The sequence below is a fragment of the Primulina tabacum genome, chromosome 12, assembly GCF_025594145.1.
Source record: "Primulina tabacum isolate GXHZ01 chromosome 12, ASM2559414v2, whole genome shotgun sequence".
NCBI lineage: Eukaryota > Viridiplantae > Streptophyta > Magnoliopsida > Lamiales > Gesneriaceae > Primulina > Primulina tabacum.
Genome location: NC_134561.1, coordinates 13,351,135 through 13,370,258, shown reverse-complemented (window position 1 = coordinate 13,370,258; position 19,124 = coordinate 13,351,135). Strand labels below are relative to the sequence as shown.

At 34.4% G+C, this 19,124-nt stretch overlaps 1 protein-coding gene across 2 annotated transcripts; it reads left to right on the top strand.

Moving 5' to 3' along the window:
- The first annotated feature begins 9,848 nt into the window (after positions 1-9,848).
- On the top strand, positions 9,849-12,700 carry LOC142521044 (ATPase GET3D, chloroplastic). Of its 2 annotated transcripts, none has more exons than XM_075624227.1 (7): positions 9,849-10,280; positions 10,893-11,036; positions 11,135-11,209; positions 11,306-11,499; positions 11,581-11,752; positions 11,832-12,242; positions 12,368-12,700. In XM_075624227.1, the coding sequence occupies exons 1-7, from the start codon at positions 10,029-10,031 to the stop codon at positions 12,401-12,403; spliced, it is 1,284 nt and encodes a 427-aa protein (XP_075480342.1). In that variant the 5' UTR covers positions 9,849-10,028; the 3' UTR covers positions 12,404-12,700. The 2 variants fall into 2 exon arrangements, with proteins under 2 accessions (XP_075480342.1, XP_075480341.1); XM_075624226.1 differs by having other exon boundaries at positions 9,850-10,280; positions 12,387-12,700.
- Positions 12,701-19,124: the final 6,424 nt, after the last annotated feature.

The following is a 19,124-nucleotide window of genomic DNA, read 5'->3' as shown; positions in this document are numbered from 1 at the left end:
AACCAAAGTTTGCAAAAGAACTTGTTTAAACATCGCAAAGTAATCCCGTGAAAATCAGGGTATTTGATACGTGCATAAAAAAAATTCTTAAAACGTAAGCGGTCCTCGGGTTTAGCCTCCGCGCAGTCCGAGCCAACTCACTGAGCACCATCCCTCGTCTCCTCGTACTCTTCCTCACCTGCATCGATCAAGTCCAGTGAGTCTAAAGACTCAAATGTATAAACTGAAAATAACAAGTACTACATAATAAAATCACATGAATTTCAAAGTAAACCATACATACTTAAACTTGAACGTACTTACATAAACATAGACGTGCTATCGTTTAATAAAATTTTTCATAAACATACTTGCATCACACATAATTGAGCATACATAAACATCGTCATTTTGCGTAGAGATATGTTGCAAAGCAAATGACCCATAAAATAGTGCGCCTGATCAGACTAAACCACATTACTGGGCTGGCAGGGATGTCCACTACCACATACATGAGATCCCCAGTCGTGCTTTACCAGGTGGATTGGTCCTTGGTCATGCTTTACCGGGTGGATTGGTTCCTGGTCATGCTTTACAGCTTTTCAATCCTGATCTAAACTCGGTCATGCTTTAACGAGGTGAAGAGGTTCCGGCCACGTTCACCGGCTTCCAAACCCGTTCATATTTGGTCACAAAACATTTAGCATACCTCAAAAACATAAAATATTTTCTCTGCAGATCGAACATACTAATACTTTCTACATGCCTACCCAAGACAAAAATGTAATTTTTTTTTCCCCAGAATGCTTGGCGCTCGGCCGGTAAAATCTTACTGCTCGGGCGCCGCCCACTCGGTTTTGCTCGAAAATCTTCAAAAACAAACACATTTTTTACACAGTTTGAGCAGTCACACGAAAATGATCATAACTCACTTGTTTCTTGTCCAAAAATTACAAATTTGCAGTCAAATCAAAGATATAGAAAAGTACTACGTTTTAAATATTGAAAGTTATTCCAGAAAACCGACCAAAAATTCAGGATTCGAAATAACAGCAGATTCGGTTTTTGAGATATAAAAATCGTTTAGACATAACAGTTTGATCAGTCACACGGAAATGATCATAACTCACTCATTTCTTGTCCAAAAATTTCGAATTTACTATCAAATCAAAGATATCAATAATTACTACATTTTATATGTTGATCGTTTTTCCAGATAATCGACCAATAAATTACAGTTCACGAAATGACAGCAACATCCCGTTTTGAGATTTAAAAACTTTCATGAATCGTTCCAAACGTTTTTGCTCAAACATTTGCATAACAAACATGGACTTTTACACACAATAAACATCAAAACATATACTATGATAGGATCAATGCAAAAACCAAAGAATATACATGTCGTTGATGAATATACTCATGAAACGACGATACCGAAGCGGAAAGATGCGAGGGTTGATCCGGGACGACTTGTGGCATGTTTTCTTGAACAAAAATGTGCTAGGGATTGCTGGAAAATTGTAGGGGAAGGAAAAGTGTTGTGGCTGCTGAAAGAACACCTTAAACCCTAGGTATCACCTTTAAAAAATGAAAGCAAGATGTGTGTGAATTGTGTGTGTTGATGGTGTGTGTAAAAACGTATGAGTGTGTATGAGTGTGTGTAACGTGTGTGTGATTAATTAGGGGCTAATTATCTTAATTAAATAAATAAAAAGCAATTACATGATAATTAAAATACCAATTCTCCACAAAATTACTAGCATCCCTAAATTTGAAATAAAATGCACATGTGTTAAACTTTAAAAGTTTAAAAATCTTAAAATCACCTAGTAAATTAAATTTGGGTTTAAAATGTTAAAAACTTAATAAATCATTTAAAATATCAAATTCTTGGCTTGACATAAAATACCACATTTTAAAAATCGCGCAAATCGTTCCCGGTCTATTTTCATCGATCCCGCATCGAATAATCGCCTGAAAATGAAACTCAAGAAAAAATTTTAACGTGCATGACATAAACATTAATAATTTAAAATAATGCAAATTCATAAATCATGCATCACTAAAATCATTTTAAAATTAAATAATTAATTTAACAATTTAAATAAATACATGGGTTTTACGTCTGCTGATTTTGAGCTCTACATCTTTATTCTTCGAATAGATCAAAATGTCATCGATGAAGACTATCACAAATTGAGCCAGATACGGCTGAAATACGCGGTTCATGAGATCAATGAAGATCGCTGGCGCATTGGTCAACCCAAATGGAATGACCATAAACTCATATTGCCCATATCGAGTCATAAACTTCGTCTTATGAACATTAGACTCTTCCACTTTCAACTGATGGTATCCCGAACGAAGATCCATCTTCGAGAATATCGATGGTCCTTGTAATTGATCAAATAAGTCTTCAATTCTCGATAAGGGATACTTCGTCTTTACGGTGACTCTATTCAGCTCTCAATAATCTATACAAAGTCGTATACTACCATCCTTCTTCTTCACAAAAAATACGGTGCGCCCCACAGAGAAAACTAGGGCGAATAAAACCATTGTCCAACAATTCTTGAATTTGATCTTTTAACTCTTTCATTTCGGCAGGTGCTAGATGATATGGTACTTTAGAAATGGGTACTGGACTCGGTATCAACTCAATAGAAAATTTCACCTCACGATCAGGTGGAATGCCAGAACCGTTCTCAGGAAAGATAATAGAAAAGTCTATGAAGATCTCAACATCCTCTAGCTTCTGACTTATATGGGCATGTGATGTAGTAACGCATGCTAGAAAAACTTGGCATCCTCATCTCATAAGTTTCCTCGCACACATACAAGAGATGATTTGCGGCATTTGCTTGTTTCTCGCCGCCTCAAAGACGAAAGACTTCCCACTAAGCGGTCGAATAGACACTGTCCTCTACGGAAAATATATCGAAGCTCCATTCCATAATAGCCAATACATGCCAAGTATGATGTCGAATTCAGGCATTGAGAGTACAATAAGATCTGTCTGAACTACATCTTTTTGCAAACGAAGCTCCAAATTCTTTACAATGCTCAAAGTGATCATTTGATCACCAGAAAGAATAGAAACTTTGAAGCCTAATCCCATATCCTCGGGTATAATATTTAGTCTCTTGAAGAATGTCTTGGATATGAATGAGTGTATAGCCCCCGAATCCAGCAATGCGTAGGTAGCTACCCCTAGGATGAATATCCTTCCTGTGACGAATACACCATCAAATCTATTCATGTTGAGGCTTAATGAATTTCTATCATTATTTTTCCCAAAATTTTGAAAATTATGAGATTGGGCCCTAATACTTCTTGAAAATAATTGCAGTTTAACCCCCGAAATCTTTCGAATTATTGCACTTTCATCCCTAGAATTTTCGAATAATTACATCGATCGGCCCCCATAACTCGACCAACTCTCAACTTCAGCACCTCGAAACCCTAAATCCCAGCATACACGGCCCTTAAAAAACTTATATCTAGCATCCCTTGCACGAAAGCCAAGGAGAAACGTGAGTGCATGTCAAACGTATGCATATTTCGGGACAAAACTATGCAAAAATGATGTAACATAATATTTCTATGCATTCCTCATGCAAACACACACACATCAGCATATAATAGCATGAATTACGAGAGAAAAAGGATTTAGGGCGTGCCTTTGCGTTTATACGCTTGAAACCTTAGATATCTTCGCGTAGGGCGTACACCGGAGAGACAGGGAGGGATTTATTTGAAAAACTAGAGAGAAACTCGAAGGGCTGCTGTAATTTTCGAGAGGGTGCTGCTGCTGAATGAGGGAGGGGGCGGCCAACATGTATTAGGTTTAGGGTTTAATTATAGAGTTTAAGTTATAATATTAAGTGTTAATGGGCTTTTAATTAAAATTAAAGGGTTTAAAAGGATTTTAGGTTCATTAAGCAATTAAACAATCCCATTAAGCCCAAAAACATTCCCAAAGTTATTGAAAATATTGTCCGAACCCTCAAAAAATCCCCCGACTTGCAAAACTTTACGTACCTGTTAAAAATATGACCCGGTGAGTAAAAATACTGCACCTAGGCCCATTTTCGAAAATCTCACTTATTTACACCATATATTAAATAATTAAAAAAAAATTATTTAACAAAAATATTTTTCCTTAATTATCGTCGGTTTCCGTTACTCGTTCGAGCGCGAAAACTGTTAAAATCCCTTATGCATGAAACTTTAATAAACTATGAAATAAAACACATATTCATGCAATAATCATGTATTTAATGCATTGAAAATAAATTAATTAAAATACATAAGAAATTTGAAAATTTACATGCATGTGGTTCACGTGAACCTTAAAATTTTTGGGACGTTACACTTTTACCTATGAAGTTTGATAAAGACATACCGACTCATTTATATTTTTTTGGATAAATAGAATTCTGTCATGTATTCAGTAAGCGAGAAAACAAGAGTTTATTTGTATAATATTTAATTTCCTCAACGTTAATTACGTGCAAAACAAGAAAAAAAAAATTGTATGAAGGAAAAAAAAGGAAGATTATTTTCAGTTACATATCACAAATCCGATGTAGGGTGAAATATATTACTTAATATTATTGCTTAAATATGTCATATGACTTAGTTCATTTGATTATTTGATATTGGTTAATTGTTGTATTTGTTTAACTTTCAAAGATGATATACATAGAATAAATCTATTAGAATTAAATCATAGTTCTTTTAAATGTTTAAATGAAATTGTATATTTCACGTGACACATACATTGAGAAGACTTTTTATACATTGAAAGTTATTGTACAATTTAAAAACAAAGCGATTTTACTTATTTGTTGTACAAACACAATTGATCATATAGGATGAAACATCAATTACCAAATATTTAGCAGTTTAATCCATTGATAGAAGTTTACAAAAAGTGACTAAAATTCAAAAACCAATTGGTGAGAAGATTGTTGTACACGGAGTTAATTCCATGCGAGTTTTACCAATTATTCCAAAAACACCATTCAAGAAACAACTAATTCACGTTTAGTCAATAAAAGAAAATATATCATCAACAACACTCATACGACAACAGTTTTTATTAAAACTGTTGTGTTTTTTTTAACAAAGGTTTCAACAAAAACCGTTGTCGTAGCAAAAAAATTAAAAAACCGCTTATAATCAACAGTTTTTCAAAAACCGTTGTATATGAGAGTTTTTTTATGTGTTTTTGTCAAGGATCAAAGACAACGGTTTCAGCTGGTTTTTTTAGAACTAAAAAACGTTGTCGTTTTTTAGTGTTTTATTTGGTTAACGACAACAGTTTTTAAAAAACCGTTATCGAGTTCTAATTTTTTTTAAAAAAAATCGGTTATCTTAAATTGTTGCAATATAGCGACGGTTTTATGAAACAATCGCTAATTTTAAACTATCGATGGTTTTGAAAAAAACCATCGCTATATTTAGTGACAGTTCTTAAGCGACAGTTTCATAAAACCGTCGCATTTTTACATTAGCGACGATTTTTAAAAAATTGTCGCTATATTTAGCTACGATTTTAATAAAACCGTCGCAATTTTAAATTGGCGACGGTAAAAACCGTCACTAATTTAAAAATTGCGACAGTTGTTTAAACAACCATCGCTAATAGCGACGGCTTTAGCTTAACCGTTGGTAATAGCGACAGTTTAAGCCTAAACCGTCGCTAATAGCGAAGGTTTAAACAAAAACCGTCGCGAATTGTCTATAAATTTTCGTGTTCTCGGTCATTTTCTTCCCACACTAAATGTTTCTCTCTTCCACGATTTTAATTTCGCTTCAATTCTAGGTGTTAAGATTATATATTATAAATTTAGTGAGATTGTAAGTTTTTTTTTAGATTTATTAAATTATAAAAGTAATTTTTTTTACGTAAAACAATAGCGACGGAAATCATATGAACAACCGTCGCTAATCGTAAGGCCATTTAGCGAGAGAAATCACAACCGTCGCTAATTAGCGACAGAAATCATATCACCAATCGTCGCTAATTAGCGACGGAAATAAAAAAAACCATCGCTAATTAGCAACGGTTTTTTAGAAAAATCGTCGCAATATTTTGTTTAACAACGATTTTTCAATGCTACCAGAACAGTTTTTCACCGCCTACGACAATCACCGTTGTCTTTGAGCGCACCCTTTAACCACATGGCCTTTAACAACGGTTTTACAAGACCTACGACAACGGTTTTTCACCGTCGTCTTTAGACGTCTACGATAACGTTTTTAACCGTTGTATTTCAGCGCACCCTTTAACCACATGGTTTTTAACAACGGTTTTACAAGACATACGACATCGTTGTCGTAGGCTTTTTTTTTTGTAGTGAGTAAAATCATATTTATATTGATAAATGCATAATTTTATTTCATCTAAAAACTTGATATTCATGTCTCAATCAAGGTGCTTAGAAAAAAACAACTCATTAAACTTGTTTTGTTCTAGAAAATCATTAATATATGTCGTATATTTTTAATTTATACTTTATGTTATCATTAAGGAATCAGTAGTGTAAACTATTTATATAGTTTGAAAAATCAACAAAAAAATCATAATATAAAAAGAGATATTTGTAGCAAATGAACCGTTTAATTATGAAAATTGCAAGATGATATACTGATATCTTCATAAGAGCTCGGGTCATGGATGACCCGATACAATAATTAGGATAGCCAAAACCATGGTCAATATGCAGAGTGCTTTCTTCAGCAGCCGGACAGAGAGATGGGGCTCTACTCCCCGAGCAACCAGAAGCCCGGGCTCTCATGTGAACTCCCGGATGATTTTTACCCGGGCTACCTCGAGAAGCGCACCATACTCGAGTGTGATTTGTATGGGTTGTCTAATCTGTCAGTGCAACATGGGTTTGACGTGTTTTAGAAGTCATCAGACAAGTATGAACAGCCGACTTGCCATATTTAGCAAGTATACACTGAAAACGAGGTACCTACCACCTTTTCCTTCTTATAAATAGCATGTATTACTTTCATTTACAAGATTCTGAAATCTTTGAACTCTCAAGCACACATATATTCTCACATATATTGCTTGTGTTCTTCATTCTTCGCCTGTTGACTTTAGCATCGGAGTGACCACGTCAGACATCCCTCTGGTGCCTATTCACGAGTTCTTTTCATTGTTTCCAGGTCACGATCGAAGCCATCTACTTTGCTCATTTTCCTGTGCAACATTATTGATTCGATACGATGGAGCACACGACCCTGCTCATCTATTTTATCAGGATCGCATCATTTACCTTTTTGAAATCTTACGGGGGTGTATTCAATCTAAACTTTTAATGACTTTTTTTAAAAGGTGGACTTTTGTGGAGTTGATGGATTTTGATTGACTTTTATAGAATCTCATGGAATTGTAAAATATATTTCATAGACTTTTATAGACTTTTTTTCAAGATTTTTATAGACTTTTGTAAACTTTTGTAAACTTTTATAATTGTGATTTATTTTTTTATTAATTTCTTTTAAATAATTATTGGACATGTATAACCTATTCAATTTTAATTTTTTTTTTATTTATGAAAATATAAATGAATTAAATTTATTTAAAGGTTAAATAAATTTAATTTGTGAAAAACGACAAATGAACTATCCAATTTATTGAAATCAAAATTTCAATTCTTTATGTCAATTCAACATATTAATGAACAATATTTTTATAAGTTCATAATAAAATTTTATTAAAAGGAAAAATCAAATAATAAGTAGATTTTTACATAAAAAAAGCTAATCATTATTGACAATTTGATCAACATCGCTCCACATTCTATTGGCTATGATATCCCTCCATGCATTAGCTCTTGCTCGTTGTTGTTCTTGAGTATCAAATAACTGATCAAAGTTGTCATCTCCATAAACTTGTGCCGATGAAGACAATTGAGCTTCATTATCTGGTTCAATTTGAAATTCATCACATCGACACTCCTTTCGAAGAAAATTGTGTAATCCGGCACAAGCCAATACAAGCTCTGTTTGGGTCGTATATGGAAATGGAGGGGTCATCTTGAATATTTTGAACCGTGATTTAAATATACCAAATGTCCGCTCTATAACTATGCTCATAACTCTTCTATTCCTAACAGCTGAAAAATGACGTTATCTTCCCACACTCATTGAAGCAAACAAAGAAACACTGTATAATATGTGGTAACAGGATGTAAAATAGCTTACAGTACTCCTAAATATGCTAGGAAAAGTCACTTGAAATGCATGTGAAGTACACATAATGACTATTGGGTTTTCTATATTACTTTTACGAGTAAGACATTAATAAATATTAAATACAGACTTAACATGGCATAAAAAACTGTTGGAGACAACTATGAGAAATAAGAAAAAAATTGAGATAATAAATAAATAATTCAATTATGCTATTCATATTAAAGAAATCACATAAAATAATTCATCTAAATTGTATTGAAACACATATTTAATCATGTTAAAAAATAAGGTAAAGTATTTGAACGTATAAATTAAGTATATCTTGATTAAGTGTGGGTAAATTTCTTATCACATACTATCAGTTTGTACAAGAAGTCTAAAAAATATATTCATTAACTGTATCCATGTCTTCAAAATTTTATCTTATTCCAAGCCAAGTCTTATTATCCTATTATACCATTTACTTCTTTTCTAACTTAAACTTTAGCATTAGCCAACACCACTTCCTAATGTTTACGAAATCAATTTTTCACTTTCTAGCCACATCACAAAAATAATTAAAAACACTTAGCTGTTTACAACTTTCACATTTACCATGTACATAATTGCACTTATATCATTTCACTTTTTATCATTTAATTTTCTTCTTTTCCTCTCTATATCGAAAAAAATTCTAAGATTCAATTTTATTTAGAGAAGTTCAATTAAAGGACCATCTTAATTAATTTGGGAATGACAATCAAGAAAATAGAACTCTAAAATTAGATCTTACACTGAGAAAAAACTATGGCTCTTAAATCATTTACTGTATAGCATAAGAAAGAATAATATGAATGCTGAAGTACTCCTAAGTTTTTTCAATAATCATAATGATTCAAGAAAAAACACAATATATCGCATGTCGGATCATTCATCGTTTTGATGAGATGAAAGAAAATTTATGAAATACAATAATCATAATGATTCAAGAAAAAAACAACAATTCATCTATTTTTACACATAAATATTGGCAATATAATAAATTCAAGAATGACCAATCATACCTTTGAATAGAAGAAATTTTTTTGAGAGAGTGAAGAACCGTAGAGATGGCTTGAGATAGAAGAGAGATAGCGTATTTTTCAAAAAAGAAAGTCCATCAAAATCTTTGGTATAGGTGGAAGAATATTTTAGATTTTCTGCAATTGTACATAAGGCTTTAAGATTTGTACATGAATAATAAAATAAGAATCCTTGAAAATCTATGGATTTTTTGGATACCTCTTGACTTTTGGAGAGTTTTAAAAACTCAAGTTTGAATACCACATGACTTTTTAAAACTCTACCAAAATCCATGTTGAATACCACTAAACATATATAGAGTCATTAAAAGTTTAGATTGAATACCTCTAGATTTTAAAATTCCATAAAAATCATTAAAAGTTTAGATTGAATACACACCACTTAATTTTTTATGACATAGGTACTTGCAGCAACCATTACCCTTCGATATGCGTTGAGTAAATTTTCAAAATGATGTAATAATAGGTGAATCATGTCGGTCAAGTAAATCGTACTAGCCAAGTTACTTGCGATAAGATCGTCTGAAAAGATATTTGCAGAAGAAATCGAGGATTCACCTAATACACCATCTTAATATCTCAAAGGTTCACCAACTTGAATATCTAAAGCAAAATCTTGAAGTGTCAAGCGTGCCTCCTTACATTTTCGCCTCATTTCACCCAATCACACCAATGATTCATCTCCTACTCCAATTTCTTGCATCTTCAGCTAAGATCACACCACCAATTTAATGCTAGACAAATTGTCACTCTCCGCGCATTAAATCTATGGCGTCATGCTCCGCGTCCCTCCTTTTGTCATCATCGTTTTCGACTCCCGAAGTTTCCAGATTTGGCTCTGTTTTCCCTATGAAAATGACCCTGAGGAGAAGAAAATTGAGGAGCAATGGAGATTCTAGTTTGAATTTGATGGTCGTAAATGCAGCTAAAAATGAGAGTAGTGAAAAGCCCACGAAGCTGGTTACTTTCTTGGGTAAAGGTGGTTCTGGTAAAACCACTGCCGCCATTTTTGCTGCTCAGGTATGAACAAAAAAGAACTGAAATCGATGCTGGATAAAAAAGATTTTAGGATGGATTTTGAATATTTAGCGAGTAATGATTGTGGATTGTGAATTTTATCAACTTTATGTTCGTACATAATGACCTCATGTTTGTTTCTGTCCTTTTCTTTCATGATCGATGTTGGGATGAGCAATTTTGTCGAGTATAGTTCTAATATTAAAGTTTTGATCGATTAGGAATTTAAAGCAATGAAGCTAGCTTATAATAATATAAGCTAATGGTATGCGTCCTTATCTAGTGAATTCCGTATTTTTAAGGTTTCTGGACTGCTGTCGTGGAGATAAATTGATCTTGTTGCAGGTAGCTTCGAAGTACCAGATAATGGAACAGTACAAAACTATGCTAAAGTGGAGGAATGTGATTGTGAATGAACTCTCATACACGAAAATTTCATTATAATCATCTTTTTCAAGATTATTTTTAGGGATAGTAGCATATAGAAAACATCGATATTTTTGAAGGAATGTATTTTTCTTTCCTTCCCTTTTGAGAGGTGTGGAGTGTTGTTTCAAGTGAAGGAAAGCTTATTCAGCATGGTGTGCTAACTGGAATTTATGTCTTGCTGCTCAGCATTATGCCATGTCAGGGCTTAAGACATGTTTGGTTATACATTCTCAAGATCCTACAGCTGAATATCTTCTGAACTGCAAGATTGGACCGACTCTTACTCAATGCCAGGACAATCTTTCAGCCATTAGATTTGAAACCACAAAAGTATAGTTTTTTCCATGCCTCTCTTTCTTAGCTAGGCCTGTTCTGTGTTAAGCATCATCTGTTTTGGACTTCTGATAAGAAATAATTACTGAATGTAGATGATCCTTGAACCCCTCAAGCATATCAAGCAGGCTGATGCACGTCTGAATCTGACCCAAGGTGTTCTCGAAGGGGTGGGTATGTGAAAAATTTCTTATAACACGAAGTACATTATCATCTTCATTTTTAAAGGGTGTGTGCTTTTATGCACTTCTCATGAAATGTACTAGGTGGTGGGAGAAGAGCTAGGTATACTCCCAGGAATGGATTCTACATTTTCTGTTTTGGAACTTGACCGACTTGTGGGGTTCTTTGGTAATGTAACTAAGAGGAACAATGAGAAAAACAAATTTGATATAGTGATATATGATGGTGTAAGCACTGAAGAAACAATTCGTATGATAGGTGCAACGAGTAAGACAAGGTCTGTGATTCAAATTCTCAATTTTCTCAACCTTGTTGCCTTTTTAATCTTTTAATGATGATCAGTTGTGTATTTCCAAAGATTATACTTGAAATATCTGAGGAGTCTAGCCGAAAAGACAGATCTTGGGAGGGTAACAGGTCCATCTCTTCTCAGACTTGCCGATGAAGCCTTGACTTTCAGTGAAAGAGGCACCAATCTAAATGGAAAACTAAGTTCGGAAATATGGGATTATCTAGAAAAAGCCTTGGAGGTAAATGGTTTCCAGTTAACATATTTGGGACGTTGGCTCAGTTCTCTAATATGTGTTTCCGGATCCTTATTTTCTACAGAAAGCATCGTCCGTTTTTTCAGAACCTCGGAAATTTGGCTGCTATATCATTATGGATCCAGCCAACCCCATATCTCTAAATGCGGCTTTGCGATATTGGGGTTGTGCAATTCAAGCTGGTGCGCAGTTATCTGGTGCATTTGGCTTTAAATTACCAAATTCGCCCATGTTGTTGGATGAGATACTCAAGATAAATTTTTCACCATTACCCTCTTCTTTCATTCCATACCTTGAACTGGAAAGCTGTTTAAACTGGGACAAGGTCATGGTGAATGATCACAGCAAAGATGCCCGAGATCTACTTTCAGTGGCAGAAGAGAACACCCTATCTTCGGTGAAATTTAACCCTTCCAATAAGTCGGTGACACTATTCATGCCGGGCTTCGACAAGTCAGAAATCAAGCTATATCAAGTATGTCTTTCATTAAAATGTATAATAAGTATCAGGGTTTTGTAGTTTAACCATGATTTTCCAGGAAGAGATATTGGTGATTTGGTCTATATGAAACGGTGCCAAATTCTTGAAGTAATATGCAGTTTAATTCTGAGCTTGCAGTTTCGAGGTGGATCTGAGTTGGTGGTGGAAGCAGGTGATCAAAGGCGTGTCATTCGACTTCCTCCTCAGAACCAGGGTAAGGTAGGAGTTGCAAAGTTTATAGATCGAAATCTGGTAATCACAATGCGCTAACTTAGGCATTCTTGATTTCTTGCCTGCCTGCCATCCTGTAGAGATCAAGTTTTTTTGCCCTTGAAGATAACATACTCATCTCCTAGCTTTCGATTCTTCTGTAAATGTGTGGGAAAAGCCTGTGTAAAACCATACGAGATTTGCTTAAAATCTGACATAATAAAACAAGCTTTTTAGTGCAATGTCTCCAAGATTTGAGCAATAGCTTCACCAGCAGACCCTTCTTTGTTTTAGAATTGATTTCCTATGTTAAATTCATGCCTTTTATCATTCTGTCTTTGTCCAGAAAATGATGATGAAACAAGATAGAAATTTGATATTTGGTTAATATTTGACTATGAAGTCATCGTGTAGGTCTGATTATAGTTCTAAAAAACCTAGGATAAATTGTGAAAAAATACCCAAACCAAACTAAAATTTAAATTTACTCCATATACTAAAAACCTTTGTTTCCACCCTCCAAAAGTATTTGAAAAAGACAAAAATACCCTTATTTGTCATTATATGTGATAAATTCAATTGATTGATTTTCTGGGCCAAAAATAGTATCAGAGCCGATGTTAAATTATTTCAAATATACAAATTTATTATTATTAAGTAATTAAATGTTTAAGGAGGTGAATTTTTTCAATTAACATGAATCCAAACTCAGGTTTGATATTAACTGTTTACAGGATTTATTCCAAAATTTTGGAATATTTGCAACAGGAAGATCTAACCAAGGTTAGATATCAAAAAAGAACTAATCAGTGTCTTAAGGTAAACTTATGATTCAAAATAACATGTTCCTAGAAATAGTACTGGATTTCTCTAAACTCTCCGAAAATCTTAGAGAAAATTCAAAAAACGGTATAGAACTATGACAATATTTTGTATTATCTAACACAAAATGTGGAGAAAATCGTTGAAAACCAGGAATAAATTCTTGGAACAAGACTGCAAAATCTAGAACAACAACCAAATTCTAGTAAAAGATCTTCAAAAGAAAGGTTACCACCATCATTTAGTAGTGAACCCTTTTTACATCAAAGAGGGAAGGCCAAATTGATGCCAAAACCTTTAACTGAAGAAGAAAAAATGATCAATCTAATCAAAACATTCTCAGAAAATAAATTAATCTGATGACAACTTTAGAAAAAATTGATCTCGAGGATATACAAGAACTTGCAGAGTCCTTTGCAAATCTCAAGGTTGTAGATCTGAAGATGAACACGACTGGGGTGAACAACCTACCATAACCTTGTCATCCTCACAAGAACCACCAAGAGAAAGTGTAGGATCTCAAAATATAAATATGAGAGAATCCCAACCAGACTTTTACATTGGTGGAGAGTCACTCCCAACCGAAACAAGGTCAAGGAAGAATCAAATTCTTTTACACCAAACACCTTATGGGAATCTGTTTTAGAACCAATACATCCTTATGAGGTTATGCTTAACCTAGATGTATTAGATTTAAAAAACAGAGAAGATTTCATAGATGATTGGACATCTGCTATGAAAATTGCAGCATGTACACTCGATCTCAATAGAGAAGGATTCATTAAACTTCTGAAAATGAGTATGATGGGATTTGTTATAATCGCTTGGAACATGACTTCGGTAGAAACCAAAGAATCAGTCCTAGCTGGAGAATCTCTTAGCGAGATAGCCGGAGAATGGCTACCATTTTTAAAAGCACAATTTTATAGGGGTATATTATTTTAACCGTCAAGATACAGAGAAGAAATAAATATACTCAAGCTCTGTATAGTCTTGAATTACATATATATGTTTAGTTGATGAATATATTATGTTATTCACTAAATATAGATGGAATTCAGGGGTCGAAAAAGATATACCAATGCAACTCTTCTTCGCCAAGATGCCAAGTCCTTGGAGAGAAATGCTCATAAACGAATATGTCTCGGGCAATCCAAACACATTGGCACGAAGATCCTCTCTGGGGCCCTTAACTCCTAATTGTTATTACAAATTAATTTGATTAGCGTTAATTAATTACAGCGAAAAATGAGTTTAAATTTTCTTTACATTGAACCTAAAATATATTATTTGAATATAAAATAATATTTCATCTCACATCATAAAATATGCCTAGACATAGTCAAAACCAACTACATACAAACAGCTCATATCCTTGGGACATGCCCCAGTGTATAGATACATGTACATATATACTGGGATAGACAACTAAACCTCAAATCAACTGTGACTCCCTCCAGAAGTACAATTTCCGGTCTCCTGATAACCTGAAATACCTGTCATTGTCCACACACAAAGACAACAACAACCTCCCTTGGGAGTAAGCAAAGCTCCGTATGGAACAACCATCATATATACAACAGATATCTACACAATGATATATGATATGCAATGCATGTTTGTCGTGGAGATATCAAGTCAAATGCCCATTCACTGAGCACATATCAAAATCAATCGAATCGTTATCAAATCAATGCTCGAGCTGGAACACCGGCCTCAAATCAGGGATACTCGTATGATAGCGTCGACAAAGAGCCATCAAATTCCAAATCTCAATCAATCATCAGAGCCACAGAATGACTATGCTTTAAGGGCCACATAATGTCAAACATAGCATCGTGTTCACAAACCCCAGAATCAAATCCAATAATATCAGGGTATCCAAGGATCATTGCTCAACGTGCATGTCATGTATCGATGTATGTAGCAAATAATGTGTGTTAACAAAGTATTTATTTTATACATCGATAATCCAATCATAATGTCATGTATGCCATATCAACTCAACAAATAAGACATATAGACACATATTCTCAATCATATCAATCAAACATATATCATATTATACATATACATGTCGTATGTTATTCGATCGCAAAATACCTTAATTCTTCGTTTCCAGTCCACTGTAGCTTTAGATTTCAGTAAAATACTCTATTTATATTAATAACATATTCATTTTAATCAATAATTTCATTCAGATTCAACAATATAAGTTTCAAATATCTTTTGAAACTTTGAAAATTCATATTGAATCGAAATCATAACATAATTCAATTCTGACTTCAAAACTTAGTTTTCTGTCGGTTATTCTATCACATATATGAATTTCAACTTCAAATACATGATATTCCAGCATTTCAATAAATAGAGGTGTTGAAACTAGAAGAAACTTACCTCAAAAGAACGTTCTCGACGCGAAGATCCCGAATATATAATTTGTTTCAAGTTCTGATAGCGTTTCGAGGTAATTTCGTGCTATAGAAATCGAGTTTCTCTCGTTATTTCTCAAGGCTGATGAAGGAAAATGAAAGAAACGTACCAGAAATCTCGTTCCTATCATCTGTCTCGCCAATGTCGGTTTTGCGCTTGGGCGATAACATTCTCGTGCTCGAGCGCGAGACGTTCTGTCCCCGAATGAAATTTGTGCCGCGCTCGGGCGGTAAAATATCGCGCTCGGGCACGGGGTGTTCTGTCCAACATCCTAGGTTCTATATGAGCAAAAGTTGTCAACATGAAAGTTTTAGATCTATGTCTTGTATTTCATTTGCCACCAACCTCACTCAGTTTGGATATCGCATGCGAGAGTTATGCTCATTCTCCCAAAATGTGTTGTGTAGAAACTGCAATGCACTCGCTGCTCTTCGGGCAAAAGATTTGGACAAAACTCAAAACATGAAAGTTTTAGTACCATGTGTTAATTTTCAAATGAAACTGGTCTCATTTCATTTGGACTAATACTCAGATAATTATACTAAAAGATCGTAACATGTATCATTTTTCCATTGCAGTTCAACATATTTTTCAAACACGAATCGATTTCTAATACAATCTTTCATTATAACCACCTATTTTCTCACTTTCATTGTCAATTATATGCTTCGTACACTTAATAGCATAAAAATTTCATGAATTATTGATAATCAACATATGATTTACGATAATACGATACACGGTCCTTGCATTTCTCCCCCACTTAAAAGATTTCGTCCTCGAAATCTTAAGTATCTATATATATACATAACATTGACAAACATATAGTACGTCACCAGTTATAGTACATATTAAAACTAAAATCAGTAAATGGATCATCATACATTGAATACAATGGAACATGTGGAATAAAATCAAATAAGTGTGGATATGATTCTCACATCTTGCTTTCTAATTTCCACGTTGACTTTTCCACACCATGTCGTGTCCATTGTACTCGAACCAAAGGAATCGATTTGTTACGCTGTATCTTCTCCTTCCGATCCATAGTTCAAACATGTTGTTCAACATAGGAAAGTGGAAGGATCAAGCTCAACCTGATCAGGTCGAAGAAAATGTGATGGATCTGGTTCATACTTTCTCAACATAGAAACATGAAATACATCGTGAATGGTAGAAAAAGCTGATGGCAATGCCAACCGATAAGCAAGATCTCGAACTCGATCAAGGATCTCGTATGGACCAACATATCGAGGAGATAATTTCCCTCGCGTGCCGTATCGAACAATGCCTTTGAAGGGAGATATTTTAAAAAACACTTTATCACCTTTCTGGAATTCTAAGGGTCGTCTTTGTTTGTTCGCATAACTCGTTTGACAATCCTGTGCAACTTTCATTCGTTGTCGGATTAACTGTACCTTATCATTCATTTCTTGTATCATTTCAGGGCCAGTCATTTGTCTTTCACCAATTTCATCCCAGAATAACGGTAACCTACATCCCCTCCCATAAAATGCTTCAATCGATTCCATACCAATATTCGTTTGAAAGCTATTATTATAAAAAAATTCTACTAATGGTAAGGCATCTTACCATCCTATTCTGAAATCCATCACAACAACACGTAACATTTATTCTAACGTTTGAATCGTATGTTCTGTCTGGCCATCAGTTTGAGGATTATAAACAATACTCATAGCCAAACGCTTACCCATAGCTTCTTGAAAACTACCCCAAATTTCGAAAGCCGATAAATATCAACCCAAAGTAGCTCCAAAGCTCGGGGATTAGCTCAACGGGAAGTCAATCTGCAAGTAACTGCATCTATCGAAGAGTCGTCACTGAAAGAGTAAAACCCCAGCTCAAGGACCCGAACTTTCAGCTCAAAGAAGCTCAACCATGATTGTCTTAAAAAGAGAGCTAAAGGTTTGGACAAACTCATTATGCAAGAAATGACCATTGATAAAACCAATGAAGGAGCTAAGGGAGGAGCTAAGAGGCTAGGACATATTTATGGTACAGGAAATGACCTTTGGTGTTTGATATACCTTGACCACAATTATGGCATTTCTTGGGGAACAAGTGGACGTCCATTTGCGGGGAGGTGAGAAGCCTTTTTGGCACCTATAAATAGCCCATTCCATGCTACATAAAATGCACACCAAAAAGATCCATAAAACATACAAAACTTCGGCTATTCCTCTCTACAAAAGGAATCCAAATTTCGGCCAAGGCTAGCAAGGAAAAAGGGAGAAGGCGTCGTGCAGTCCAAGTGCTCAGAAGATACGTCGAAGTGTTGTCGAATTTTCGAAAGAAAACTTCGTTCAAGATTCTGCATATTCCGAACCGTATCTTCAAATTCTGTAAGTGTGTTTTTGTTACGTACCTTCATGTATGTTAGGATTATTTTTTCTGACAGATGATCGAAATAATAAGAATATCAGAATATGATTTAAAATAGTAAATTTGTGTTTTGTCAGAATGAGGTGTTGTGCCAGATGTTACAAGACGAGATTGGAATAGGAAATTATTACGAGGCCAATGGAGGAGTCGAGAAGTTAAACTGCCAAATATGAATATCTAGGTACATTTAACAACTCAAATTCTAGTACTTGTGATATTATATGTTGTTGTTTAGCAGTTGGGCATGATATTAGCCAATGTCCACGTGAGGAGGTAAGCGTAGTATAATTGTCTGTTGAGCTTGAGCCTTGAATTGTGCTTGAGGTTGTAATTAAGTAAGAATCTGAAGTTGTGGTTGATAGTTGATGATAGTATTCTACTTGTTGATGAGTCGAATGATGTTAAATGATACATAGTGAAGGCTGAATTATTAGATGGGAAAGAAGTGCCTATGAAACTTCTACTGGTTTAAGAGTGCGAAAATATTATTATTCTTAATTTTTTTAAAAGCTCACATTTTGAAAATAAACGTTTTAATATTTTACATGCGTGCATTCCTACTAAAATGTCCATTTAAAAATAATCATAAGTATTTGCCAATAAAATATAACGGAAACATAAAAAAGTAAAAATTCTAACATCCATCAGTGAAATAAATCAACGTATATAAAAAGTATTGATGCCCTCTCAATCTCATAAAATCATAAATGTGCGGAAAACATGTGGTCCTCGGGTCGTGTCGCCCCACCAGGCCTGCCTACTCAAAGTTCAGCACCTCCAGTCCCCTCGATATCATGCTCACCTGCATCACACATGCCTAGTAAGTCTAAAGACTCGACACACCTGTACCAGAAATAACAATTACATATACATAGCACACAACAGTGAAAATATACTGCAATCAACATACCTTTCATGAATTTTAAAAGCATGAATGCAAACATATCATACGAAATCATTACGTGTCAAAACAGCTCATTATTATCATCATTCGTCATTATACATCAT